At 44.6% G+C, this 13,741-nt stretch overlaps 1 protein-coding gene across 1 annotated transcript in view; it reads right to left on the bottom strand.

Moving 5' to 3' along the window:
* The window catches only part of LOC140462783 (piezo-type mechanosensitive ion channel component 2-like), a 423,249-nt gene that overhangs the window by 396,238 nt on the left and 13,270 nt on the right, over positions 1-13,741 (bottom strand). The window contains exons 3-4 of the mRNA XM_072556051.1: positions 4,512-4,670; positions 420-542 (exon numbers count right to left, since the gene is read on the bottom strand). Coding sequence (XP_072412152.1) covers positions 420-542; positions 4,512-4,670 — 282 coding nt within the window. The remainder of the gene's footprint in view (positions 1-419; positions 543-4,511; positions 4,671-13,741) is intronic.

Genomic DNA, 13,741 nt, shown 5'->3' with positions numbered 1-13,741 from the left:
AAACGCATGACCATTCCCATCTAGAAGGGCAAGGGCAGCAGATACATAGACCACTTCCACCTGCAAGTCCCCTCCAACCCACTCACCATCCTGACTTGGAAACATTGTCTTTTCTTTCCTGTTGCTGGATCAAAATCCTGGAATTCCCTCAAAGGCACAGAGTGCAGCAATTCAAGGTGGCAGTTCACCACCACCACCTCCTCCTCCTCAAGGGCAGCAAATGCTGGCCAGGCTAGTGACAACCCCCCACGTCCCAAGAATGCCTCTCTTCCTCTCTCCCCTTCAAAGTAGGCTTTTAGCTAACCCTGCCAACCCCTTTTCTAGTTCATTGTCTGAATGTACACTGTTGGAAAGCCTCTCAGGAGATCCATCAGGGTTATACACAAGAGGACAATTTGTTTTGAAAGTTGACTTCCCACCTTCGCACTTCTGATACAGTCCAAGTAGCTTTGTAATTTCACAGTCTCAGCAAATAGAGCCTTACACACAGTTCGATATTCAGCTGCAGCCATCAAAGGATCCTGGAGCTGGCTTTCACATAGCTGAAATCAGAGCAAGGCAAGATTCACTTTCAGCAGTAATACCTCAAAGCACTATTACACACAACTGAGCGACGTTACCACCAAAACCACTGACTTCTGATCTTTTTCACTATCACCAATATAACCAAACATTTATAAGCAAAGTGTGAAGACTTATCAGTTTTAGTTCAACCTTCTTCAGAGCAGCAGTGTGGACTCAATGGGCTGAATGGCCTGCTTCCATAATGTAGGGATTCTATGAAACCAACCACACACTAATGCTTTGACAAAAGGTGTGGGCTTTCGGCCTTGGGTGGGAATGGTCTGAGAGAACAAGAAGACACAAACGTGCTCCATCCCATTACTCCGGAGGTCAAGGATTGTAAAACCCATTGTAAATCACACTTGGTGAGCAGGAATCCCATGCTGGTATGAAGTCACTTCCTTGCTTCATCTAAAAGTCCACCCCTCTCTACTGTAAAAATCATCACAAATATTAAGAGCCATCCTGAGTCAGGAACACCATTCTCCAGTCAGGACCATCACTTGGTGTCCTGTTTGATCATGACTGATGGGGACTCACTTGATCCTGACAGGAAAAAGGAGTCTCTCCCAGTGTCATGTTAGAGGCCTCCATCCTCTTCCCAGGTCCACTTCCAGCACCTCAACAATTTCCACACCAGCTCGGACTCCATCACAAGGGCTCGCTTAGTGCTTTGTGGCTCTTGCAGTAATGGTGGAGTGGTCAATTAGCTGTTGCTGCCTGGACTCCTCCATCTGGGAGATAGGGGACAAAGGTGAAACCACAACTTTTACCTGTCTGGACTTGGTTTGGATCTCAGTCAGACATTCACTGGTAACTCGCTGCTGGATTTTAGTTGGAATGCCAAGGGGAGGTTGGGACCAAAGGCTAGTTTTGACATGGGCTATGAACATGGTGCAGCCAGACCTCTCTGTTGTCAGACAGGGTGGGGGGGGGGGGGGTCCCTCTGGTGGTTAGTCTTCCGACCAAGGGTGGCAGTATTCGCATGACCTTTACCTAAGCCTGTAACAGATCTGGAATTGAAATGGTGTTTGTTCAGTGGCTGTAGTAGGTTTCAGCTACAGCCACTGAACAGACCATTTCAATTCTGGATGTTTCACTGTAACTGAGGAGTTCATTGTCTGGAAACACCACAAACACTTCATGGAGCAGAATCACTGAACCTCTGGGAAATAGCCCACCCAAAAGCCAGCAGGTCAAGTTTCATCCTGGAGTATTTCTCCATATTCTTCATGGAGCCTCTGACTAGAATATGCAATATTCACTCTTCTATGTCTATGAACCTGTGACAGGGCCAAAGAGCCTGGTGTTGCTTTTCAGTACAAAAGGGAGACAGAAATCGGAGGAACTAGGGCACTGATTGATGGTTAGATTCCCTACAGTATGGAAACAGGCCCTTCGGCCCAAGTCCACACTGACCCTCCGAAGAGCAACCCACTCGGACACATTTCCCTACCCTCTATTTACCCTTGACTAATGCACCCAACATGATGGGAAATTCAGCATGGCCAATTCACCTGGCCAGCACATCTTTGCATTGTGGGAGGAAACCAGAGCACTGGGAAGAAATCTGTGCAGACATTGGGAAAACGTGCAAACTCCACACAGACAGACAGTCACCCAAGAGGGGAATCAAACCCAGGTCCGTGGCGCTGTGAGGTGGCAGTGCTAGCCACTGAGCCACCATGCCACCCTGATGGGCCAAGCTTCGGCCTGAGGTGGAGGAGAAGGCTCCACATGCTGGATCCGTGAAGTACCAGAACACTCCGATCCTTTTCCAACTGCTCCTGCTGCATTCTCAGATTTCCTCAGCAAACAGCGTACAGCCTCCACAGTAACCTACCAGAGCAAGGAACTCACAATTCCCACCCAGACTGAGGCCACTTAGTCAGAGTCATACAGCATGGAAACAGACTCTTCAGTTCTACTCTCCACGCCGACCAGACATCCCAATCTGACAGAGACCCATTTCCCAGCATTTGGCCCATACCCATCCTATTCACAGGTGCCTTTTAAATGTTGTCATTGTACCAGCCTCCATCACTTTCTCTGCCATGTTGTTCCATAGATGTACCACCCTCTGCCTGAAAAAGGTTACCCCTCGGGTCCCTTTTAATTCTTTCCCCGCTCCCCTTAAACCTATGCTCTCTAGTTTTGGACTCCATCCTCAGCGAAAGACTTGGGCTACTTGCCATATCCATACACCTTATCATTTTATGAACCTTGATAAGGTCACCCCTCGGCCTCCAACACTCCAGGGAAAAGAACCCCAGCCTATCCTTATAACTCAAGAACCCTAAAGCTGACAATCCTGGTCAATCTTTTCTGAACCCTTTCACGTTTTACAACATCCTTCCGATAGAAGGGCGATCAGAATTGTACACAACATTCTGAAAGTGGTCATGTGCAGGTCAGGGGATCTGGCCGTGCTAAATGGCCCATAGCATTAGGTGCATTAATCAGGGGTAAATGTAGACTAATAAGGAAGGGGAATACATCTGGGACGGTTACTCTTTGGAGGGTCAGTTGGACCAAAGGGCCTGTTTCACACTGTAGGGATGATTCTGAACCTGTGTGAGATGTTTACACTGCTGCAACGAGGGAGGAGGGGGAGCATGTCACCTCAGGAGCAGAATAGTGTGCAGAGAGAGGCTTCTATTGTGACCAGTTGTTGATGCCATCTTGGTTTTCTGGGCAGCTGGACAGTTTGTGGGTGTGCATGACCCAGGAGCCTTTGGACTGCAGGAAGTGGGGGAGGGGGGTTGGGGCTTGGGGCTGGGCGGTGGGGGGGTTAGTGTAGGTCTCCGTCACTCCGCAATAAAAATACCTGGATCAAGCCAGTTATTTTCTCACACTAGTTTAAGCTGTTGTTGCCTTTAACCAATAACTAAAAGACTTTATAATTAGTTCAGAATCACCCAATGCCTATTGTGAATTAGTAAAAAGAACCTGGAGGAAGGAGATTGGAAAACAGCAAGTTCTGGAAAGCCAACAGGCCAACTCAATGAACCCTGGGGAGTCTGAGATGGTTCAGCATGGAAACAGACCTTTCAATCCAACCTGTGCATGCCAACCAGATATCCTAAATTAAGCTAATCACACTTGCCAACATTTGGCCCAACTCAGTCTAAACTCTTCCGATTCATCTACCCATCTAAATGCCTTTTAAATGTTGTAATAGTATCAACCTCCACCACTTCCTCTGGCAGCTCATTCCATACATACATTACCCTCTGAAAAAGTTGGCCCTTAGGTCCAAATCTTTCCCCTCTCACCTGGAGCCTAATCCTTCTAGCTTGGACTCTCGTACTCTGGGAAAAATATCTTTGCTATTCATCCTATCCATGACCCATTAATGGGAGTAGGGACTATGATCTAAAGTTGTTGAACTCAGTGCTGTCCCTTGAGCTTTCAATGGAACGCTGCAAAAGGTTGAGTTCAGAGATTTCAGACCATGAAATCTTACTATTCACACCTCCTCTAGCCACATCTTTCAGATCTTTACTTTTCCTGTCAACCACTGTTTTGGTCTTGCATCATTAAACCTGTTGTCATTCAGTCTTTCCTGCAGTCCAACTTATCACAGACCTTCCCCTTCTGTTCTTCTCTCCCTTTCAACTGTTACATTTCTAACTTCTTCCAAGTTCTGTTGAGAAGTCAAAAACCTGAGCTACTCACTATTTCTCATCCATTAGATGCTGCATTTGCTGTAATCTTCCTGATCCTGGCACTACACAGATCTAAGGACTTGACACTTAACAGAAATGGACATCATCCTTTACAAAGAACAGGAGATTAAATTGGACAAAATCAAAATGCATTGCTGTCATTACATTAATTCCAGATGTTTGGAACCTTTCCCTTCCTCCAAAGTTTGGCCCAAGTATTTCAGTGAAGGCAATAATTCCAAACAGATCCACTACAACACTGTTCATGTAGCAAGTTACCCTAAGTATTGCCTTGATAGTGCCTGGAGGCTGATTGTCTGTTCTCAGCACCATTTGCTGTATCAACTGCTCCAAAGGGAGACTGAGAACACGTTCTTCATCCTCACTCAGGCTCCAATCCAGGGCCTTGTATATCACCACTCCAAGGGAACGGACAACCTGAAACAAAAGCACAGGCTTGGTTTTAAATCCTTAGGCAATTAAACAAGAAGCATCCCAATCAGTTTGGGCTATGGAGAAATATTGTAACTTCATAACAAGAATTGAAAGCTGATCGAGACTCAGCACTACCTAAATTAATTAAGTTACATTAATGTTGTTGATTCATAGCTCGTTAAAAGCAGAGTGCGTTTAATACAACTTAATAAAACATGGAATGACGTCAAGAGTTCTATAACGCTATTATCAATGTGCAATAAAACAGCCTGTTTGATTTTGATCAATAGTAAAATTGTCCAAGAGCTATCCACAAGTCCAATTTCAATGGTCAACTCTACAGAAAATTAATTAGCAACAAAGGCCTTCTTGCAAGGTATTTATGAAGTTTGCACCTACAAAGGGACAAGTGAATATTAAGGTTCACTAAGTCAAAGCTGCTCCTTTAACAAGGTTATGCTGTCCTTGGCTTTTTTTGTCCAGGGAGGTTGTAAATGACAGGCTCTGAAAAGTCTGGAGGTTGAAGGGTTTTGCCACCAATTTGATAATAGCTAACACATACTGCCTCAGGCTGAAGGCTTTCAAGTCAAAAGAACCCATACAATGAAAGGGAATTGGCCAGTTCTCCCAGCTTGGCTTTTTCTCTTGTTTGTTTTTTTAGCAGGAGTGTGGAAAATGCTGCTGGACCTAAAGCAGTGGGTCTGGACTTGTCCTTTGACTTCTCTCCTGCAAGACCCTGTGTTTGATTTTATCTTTTGTGCCAAGAGGTGTTCTGTGGGGATTGTTGCAAGTATTTGGAACAGCATAATTAAGTGGGGAATGATCTGTTGGGTTTTCAGATAGGATAAGTTATTTGGTATTCTCTTCTGTTTCATTCAGTTATCTTGTAAATAAATTCTGTTTTGTTTAAACTGAGTGGTTGGGCCAGCTGCATCTCTCCTGGAATATCCACTCTACACCTGCTTAAAACAACTAGCAACGTTAGGATCCAGGCTACTTTCTTGAAATGATTTGGTAGGGTTTGGCCTGGTCCATAACACACTGGTCAGTTTAATGCGATTGCTTCAAATTACAGTTGGACCTTTTTTGTTAATTATACTCAAGGTGAAGTGTGAATTGCTGCTCACATGGAACCATTTCCATTCCGAGTGCTGAGCATTCTAGCTGGAGTTAAACTAGAAATAGTATAAACCTGCTTCCATTAAATATATGGAAAACACATCAAACCTAAAACAAATATTTTAGAGAATTGTGGAATCTATTGCAGTCATTTTAAAATTAAACTTACAAATCGGACTACAGAAATATCATAGATAATTGCCTTAACCAGTATTTGGGGTGGGGGGCAAGAAAGAAGAGGAATCTAAAGTCTAGATAGAATCAGAATCCCTACAGTGTATCAGCAGTCCATTGAGTCCACACTGACATCCTGAAGAGCATCCCATCTAGACCCCTCCTCCCACACTATTCCCATAACTCTGCATTGTTAATCCACCTAGCCTGCACATCCCTAGACAATAATCGGTAATTTTCCCATAGCTAATCCACCTAACCTACATACAGAACAATACAGCACAGAACAGGCCCTTCGGCCCACGATGTTGTGCCGAACATTTGTCCTAGCTTAAAACACCCATTCATGTACCTATCCAATTGCCTCTTAAAGGTCACCAATGATTCTGACTCTGCCACTCCCACAGGCAGCACATTCCATGCCCCCACCACTCTCTGGGTAAAGAACCTACCCCTGACATCCCCCTATACCTTCCACCCTTCACCTTAAATTTATGTCCCCTTGTAACACACTGTTGTACCCGGGGAAAAAGTCTCTGACTGTCTACTCTATCTATTCCCCTGATCATCTTATAAAGCTCTATCAAGTCACCCCTCATCCTTCGCCATTCCAACGAGAAAAGGCCTAAAACTCTCAACCTATCCTCGTATGACCTATTCTCCATTCCAGGCAACATCCTGGTAAATCTCCTCTGCACCCTCTCCAAAGCTTCCACATCTTTCCTAAAGTGAGGCGACCAGAACTGCACACAGTACTCCAAATGTGGCCTAACCAAGGTCCTGTACAGCTGCAACATCACCTCACGACTCTTGAATTCAATCCCTCTGCTAATGAACGATAATACTCCATAGGCCTTCTTACAAGCTCTATCCACCTGAGTGGCAACTTTCAAAGAGCTATGAACATAGACCCCAAGATCCCTACCGTTAACCCGGTATTCCGCATTCTTATTTGTCCTTCCAAAATGGACAACCTCACACTTGACAGGGTTGAACTCCATCTGCCACTCTTCAGCCCAGCTCTGCATCATATCTAAGTCTCTTTGCAGCCGACAACAGCCCTCCTCACTATCCACAACTCCACCAATCTTCGTATCGTCTGCAAATTTACTGACCCACCCTTTGACTCCCTCATCTAAGTCATTAATAAAAATTACAAACAGCAGAGGACCCAGAACTGATCCCTGCGGGACTCCACTTGTAACTGGGCTCCATGCTGAATATTTACCATCTACCACCACTCTCTGACTTCGACCGGTTAGCCAGTTCTCTATCCAACTGGCCAAATTTCCCACTATCCCATGCCTCCTGACTTTCCGCATAAGCCTACCATGGGGAACCTTATCAAATGCCTTACTAAAATCCATGTACACTATCTTTGGAACTGTAGGAATAAACCAGTGCACAGAGGAAACCCACACAGGATATATGGAGAATGTGCAAACTCCATACAGATAGACAGTCACCCAGGGCTGGAATAGAATCAGAGTTCCTGACACTGAGGCAGCAGTGCTTCTCATTGAGCTGCGGTACCCAAAGATGATGAAGTAACAGAAAGTTGATAAAGATATTAGAGCAAGCATTGACCCAGCAGAAACCATCAATAAAATGACACAGAAGCAGCTTAAACTGGAAACACATGGAATCAGGGAGGAACTGCATTCATCCTTATAGGCAGCGCTTAAGCTGGATCATGTTAAACCCTGAGAAATGACTGGCTAAGCCCAGGTGCACAATACAAGAAAATTACTTCAGGGAAGATGTAAAGGTTTAGGAATTACTGGGGTATTGACCAGGAATGAGGGACTTCTGCCATGAGGAAAGGTTGAAAAAGTTACAGCTATTCTCCTGGCAACAGAAAAGGTGAACATCTGACCTCAGGTGTTCCTGGACAACAGCTCAGAGGACGAGAATACTGTGGCAAGTATCTTATTTCCTGACTCCCCAGCCTGTCCACCATCTACAGGATAGGTCAGGAGTGAGATGGAATACTCCATATATGTCTGAATGGGTGCAGCTCTAACAACACTCCAGAAGCTTGATACCATCCAGGACAAAGCAGCCTGCTTGAATGGTACTACATGCAGGACAGTGGGGGAATTAGTCCATCATACTTTAATCATTTACACCCTCCATCACCAACATAATGGAAGGGGTGTGCACCATCTATAAGATGTCCTGTAGCAATTGCAGAAGCTCCTTCAAAAGTACCCAGCTCCTTCCAATCCTGCTAACTCTACAATATAGATGTGCAAAGGGCAGCAGATAGACAAGAATACCAACTGCAAGTTTCCCCCTCCAAACCCCCACATTATTCTGACTTGGAAATATATCACCATTCCTTCACTGATGGGTCAAAATCCTTCTCCCTAACAGTGTTGTGGTTCTAACCACACCACAAAGGATGCAATTGTTTAAGGTGGGCACTCATCTCCGCCACCTCCTGGACAATCAGGAATGAACAATGTTTTTCTTCCTATATCATAGGACATGGTCAAACTCTTCCCTCGAGCAATTGAACAATAATACAGTCAGTCACTGACAAACATTAATTGTCAGTCTTCCCATTAAAAGTTTTGCCAAACTGTTCACTTGATTGTTAGGATTTGGAACGAACTGCCTGAAGAGTTGATGGAAGCTGATTTTTTTTTTAGAAAAAGGAATTGGACAAGTACTTCAGAGTTAGGAACTTGGAAGGTTGCAGAGATGTGGATGTAATGATGTAATGACGTAATGACTACCCTTTCAATAAACCAGCACAGATTTGATGGGTTGAGTAGCCATCTCCTGCCCTGCAAACCTCTATATTTAGATGGTAAAGACATAGGAGGAGATATTGCAGGTGGAATTCACTTCAAAAGAAGTGGAAATCCAACAGAAAAGTTGACAACCATCTTGAAAAGGAAAGGAATGGTCATCCCTTCTCAAAACAAAAAAGAAATCCAGTTTAAATCCTGATAAAATGAGTTAGAATTACTACTGGTAAGACAAATTCGACAACCCGATTTTCTTTTTATCATCTTATCCCCAGCATTCAGTGAAATTCCCCCTACCTTGTGCTCTAAGGGGTGGTACTATGTGGACACTAACAGATTGGGGATACCCTTGAGAAACCTGCTCACAAACAAATGTCAAACATCACAGAACAAAAAGGGAGGGATTGTGAAGGCTTCAGTTGCAACCATAGCTCCTGAGGAAACAAAATCAAACATTAGGACATAGAAAATGTTTGGAGTGAAGGAAGAGTACACCAGGGTGTCCCAGAGGGAACAGCCCCTGCAGAAGGTGGACAAAGGAGGGAAGGGGAATGTGTGTCTGGTGGTGGCATCAGTGGTGGCTGATCTTGTGGATGCAGATGCTGGTGGGATGGTAGGTAAGGACAAGGGGAACCCTATTGTGATTGCGGAAAGGTAGAGAGGGAGTGAGGGCAGAAGTGCAGGAGTTAGTTCAGAACTGGCTAAGGGCCTTGTCGACAACGATGCTGGGGAAACTTTGGTTGAGGAAGGTGGTAGACATTTTGGAGCCTCCCTTGTTGAAGATGGCCTTATCAGGACATATGAGACTTAGGTGGAGGAACTGGGAGAATAAAAATGGAGTTGTTACATGAACCAGGATGTACAGCCCAGGTAGCTGAGAGTGTCAGTGGGTTTAGAGGATCTTAGTGGCCAGGCAATCCCAAAAAGGGAAACAGATGCTAAAGGCGGGCAGGGAGGAATCAGAAATAGACCAGGTGAAAGTGAAGGCAGGGTGGAAATTGGAAGCGAAATCTGTGAACTTTTCCAATTCTGGACGGGAGGGGGAAGTAGCAGCGATTAAAATCATCAATACATCAGGGAAAGAGTAGCGGGTGGTGGCCAGAATTGGACTGGAACAAGGAATGCGCCACATACAGCACAAAAAGACAGGCATCACAGGGGCACATGGCCACCCCTTTGATCAGGAGTGAGTGTGAGAGGAGTTAAACGATGTTGTTGAGGGTGAGGATGAACCCATCCAGACTGGGTGAGGGGTCAGAAGTGCTGGCGAGTGACCTTTGCTCCAGAAAGCAGCGGACAGCCCTGGAGACCATCCTGGTGGAGGATGGACGTGTAAAGGGATTGCATAGTAAAGAGGAGGCAGCTAGAGCCTGCAAAGTGGAAATTCTCAAACTGATGTTTACTCCTCACCACCACCCTGCCCCCACCAAAAACCCTATCTTCTGCATATATTTCAACACCTTCCAAGGTACCATCAGTTCTGAGGAAGACTCACTACACCTGAAAAGTTAACTTTGATTCGTCTTCAGACACTGACAGATCTGCTGAGCTTTGCCAACAACTTTATTTTTGTTTGGAACATTGATAAATGCTTCTTACTTTTAAAGTTATTAATAAATATAGTTACTGGTTGAAGCTTCAGCATAGATTATTATGGGACAACACAAAGCACTCCCTTATAATGCTCATTTTGACCGTCAACTCTGCTTTAATTTTAGACTTCTATCAAGTCCCATCAGCCTCCCCAACTCCAGAAAAAGCAACCCTAATTTTCCAACCTGTCCTTACAGCTCATACCCTCTAATCCAGGCAGCATCCTGGTAAACCTCTTCTGCACCCACTCCACACCTTCCCTGTCTTGTGGCGACCAGAATTGAATGCAATCCTCTGGAGTGTGGCCTAAGCAAAGTCTTCTAAAGCTACATGGTTCTTGTTCTCAATGTCTTGTCCAATAAAGGCCCTTCACCTTTATCACTTAAATAAGTGTGTGGCCTCTTTCAGGGAGGGTCTAAAAGGTAGGTAAGCCCCCTGGTCCTGATGGAGTGCATACCAGGGTGCTGAAAGAAATGGCAGGAATTACAGTAGGTGCATTAGTGATAATTTACCAAAATTCACTGGACTCCAGGCAGGTCCTGGTGGACTGGAACACAGTGAATGTCACGCTGCTGTTGAAAAAAGGGTGTGGTCAAAAGGCAGTAACAATAGGCCAGTTAGCTGAACATCTGTAGTCAGGAAAATGCTGGGGGCTATCATTAAATTAAATGCTAGGTGACACAGTGGTTAGCACTGCTGCCTCAGTGCAGGAGACCCAGGTTCAATTCCCGCCTCAGCCAACTGTCTGTATGAAGTTTGCACATTCTACCAGTGTCTGTGTGGGTTTGTTCCGGTTTCCTCCCACAGTCACAAAGATGTGCAGGTTAGGTGAATTGGCCACGCTAAATTGCCCACAGTGTTAGGTGAAGGGGCAAGTGTAGAGGAATGGGTCTGAGTGGGTTGCCGTTTGGAAGGTTAGTGTGGAATTATTGGGCCGAAGGGCCTGTTTCCACATTAAAGTAATCTAAAAAAAAATTAAAGAAATAGTGAGACATCTGGATGGAAAGGGTTCCATCAGGCAAACGCAGCATGGATTCAGGAAGGGAAGGTCATGTTTGACAAACTTACTGGAGTTTTTGGAGTATGCAAGAAGTGCAGTGGATGAAGGGGAACAGGTGGATGTTGTATACTTGGATTTCCAGAAAGCATCAATAAAGTGCCACATAAAAGACTCATCCATTAGATAAAGAATGCATGGAGTTGTGGGGAAGGGACTAGCATGGATAGAGGACTGGTTAACCAATAGAAAGGAGAGAGTTGGGAGAGATGGATGTTTCTCTACTTGGAGATCAGTGTTGAGCAGCGTGCTGCAGGGGCCAGTGCTGGGCCTGCAACTGTTTGCGAGGTTTCCAAATGATTTGGAAGAGGATACCGAGTGTTATGTATCCGAGCTTGCTGACAACATTAAATTGAGTGGAAAGGCAAACTGTGCACATGATGTGGACGGTCTGCAGAGAGATATAGATTGGTTAAGTGAGTAGGCAAGGGTCTGGCAGATGGAGTGCAATGTTGGTAAATGTGAGGTTATCCATTTGGAAGTTAAAATAATAGGTCAGAGTATTATTTAAATGGTGAAAGGTTGCATCATGCTGTTGTGCAGAGGGACTGAAAAGCTCTCATACATTAATTTTTTTGATGTGCAGTGCAACAAATAATCAGGAAGGCAAACAGAATATTACTAGAGGGATTGAATTTAAGAGCAGGGAGGTTCTGCTGCAATTGTACAAGGTGTTGGTGAGGCTGCACCTGGAGTATTGTATGCAGTTCTGGTCTGCTTACTTGAGGAAGAATAAACTGGTTTTGGAGGGGGTGCAGAGGAGGGTCACCAGGTTGGATTCCTGAGATGAAGGGGTTACCCTCGGAGGAGAGGTTGAGGTGCTTGGGACTGTATTCACTAGAATTTAGAAAATATTAGAGGGGATCTTATAGATGCATATAAAATTATGAAAGGGCAAGTCAAGATAGAGTCAGGCAAGTTGTTTCCGCTAGTGGCGAGACTAGAACTAGGGGATATGGCCTCAAAATTAGTGGGGAGCAGATTTAGGACAGGTGAAGAGGAACAGCTTTTTGCAGAGAGTAGGGAATCTATGGAATTCTCAGCCCAAGGAAGCAGAAGAGGCAACTTCATTAAATATATTCAAGACAGAGTTGGATGGGTATTTGCTGTTGGGTAATTAAGGGTTATGGGGAGAATGAAGGTAGGAGGAGCGGAGACAATAGATGGATCAGCCATGGTCTTAATGAATGGTGGAGCAGACTCGATGGACCAAATGGCCTATTCCTGCTTCTATTACTATGAAACAATGCTGTCAACTGTAGTGTTCCCTAAGAAAATAGAGAACACCACTATAATACAAACTCTTCCAGATTCGACATGAAGCAACTCAAACTCTCAGTCATTACCCCAGCCTACACTGGATTGACCAGAAAGGGCTTTGCTTAAATCAAGGGAACTACCTAACAATATGCAACTTTGCAAATGTTGCAAACAGTAGTGACAAAAGGATAACTCAGAAGTTTAAGGACAGGAGGACAATACTTGTGGTCAGAAGAAAATATATCTAGAGATGCAAGCTGCCAAGGAATTGAATCATGTCTGAGGAAAGCAAGAGAATGACTCGACAGGCCAAAAGAGGAGCATGTCAGCCAGTAATGGCTACCAAGCTCTGGAGAGCCACTGATGTTACAGAATATTCCAGACAGAACATGGGTTCGTGTGGAAGTAGATCTCTTTATTCTTGCTGGAACTGACTATCTTGTCACTGCCAACTCCGATTCATGGAAGATGGGCCAGCAGACATCAACAACTACCAATGAGCTTATAGAAGGCCTGAAAGTGGTTACACCATTCCCAAACTTGCAATACCAACAACAGTTCTGGAGGGAAGAATTCAACTGAAGAAAGATTTGGAAAAGTGAGCATTGTACATTACGTCTACATTAGCCCTAGTCAAATGGGAAAGCAGGGGTAGCAGTGAAATAAAAAAAAAATGAATGAAGTCCCACATAGACGTGTACAAGGCAATTTGAGTGGAGAAACATAGCAACAGAATGCAAGGAACACAGCCTGGTACAAAGATTAATGTCACCACACAAACTATTCTTTCAGTAATGAAGAAAAACAGAAATAGCAATAGATGAGTGGCAAAACTCAAGACGCAATGGCAGAAAACCAAACAATTTCAACAAGACCTTCAAGTTATTGTCAGTTGATCACAGGAGAGCCAGTCAGGGTACAAAGCCTTCAACACACTCAACAAAAGACAGCCCCAAATGACAGCATGGGACCTGCGCAGGACAGTTGTTACATTGACTGCATGGGCTGGATGAGAGTGACCAAAATATCCTGTTTCAAATGCTGTCACTTCTGCTGAACTAGAGGCACAGATGTGGCTGATCTGACTTTAAGCTCAAGTCTATATTCCCACCTAC

Source organism: Chiloscyllium punctatum, chromosome 37 (genome assembly GCF_047496795.1).
Source record: "Chiloscyllium punctatum isolate Juve2018m chromosome 37, sChiPun1.3, whole genome shotgun sequence".
NCBI lineage: Eukaryota > Metazoa > Chordata > Chondrichthyes > Orectolobiformes > Hemiscylliidae > Chiloscyllium > Chiloscyllium punctatum.
This window is presented reverse-complemented; position numbering and strand designations above follow the sequence as displayed.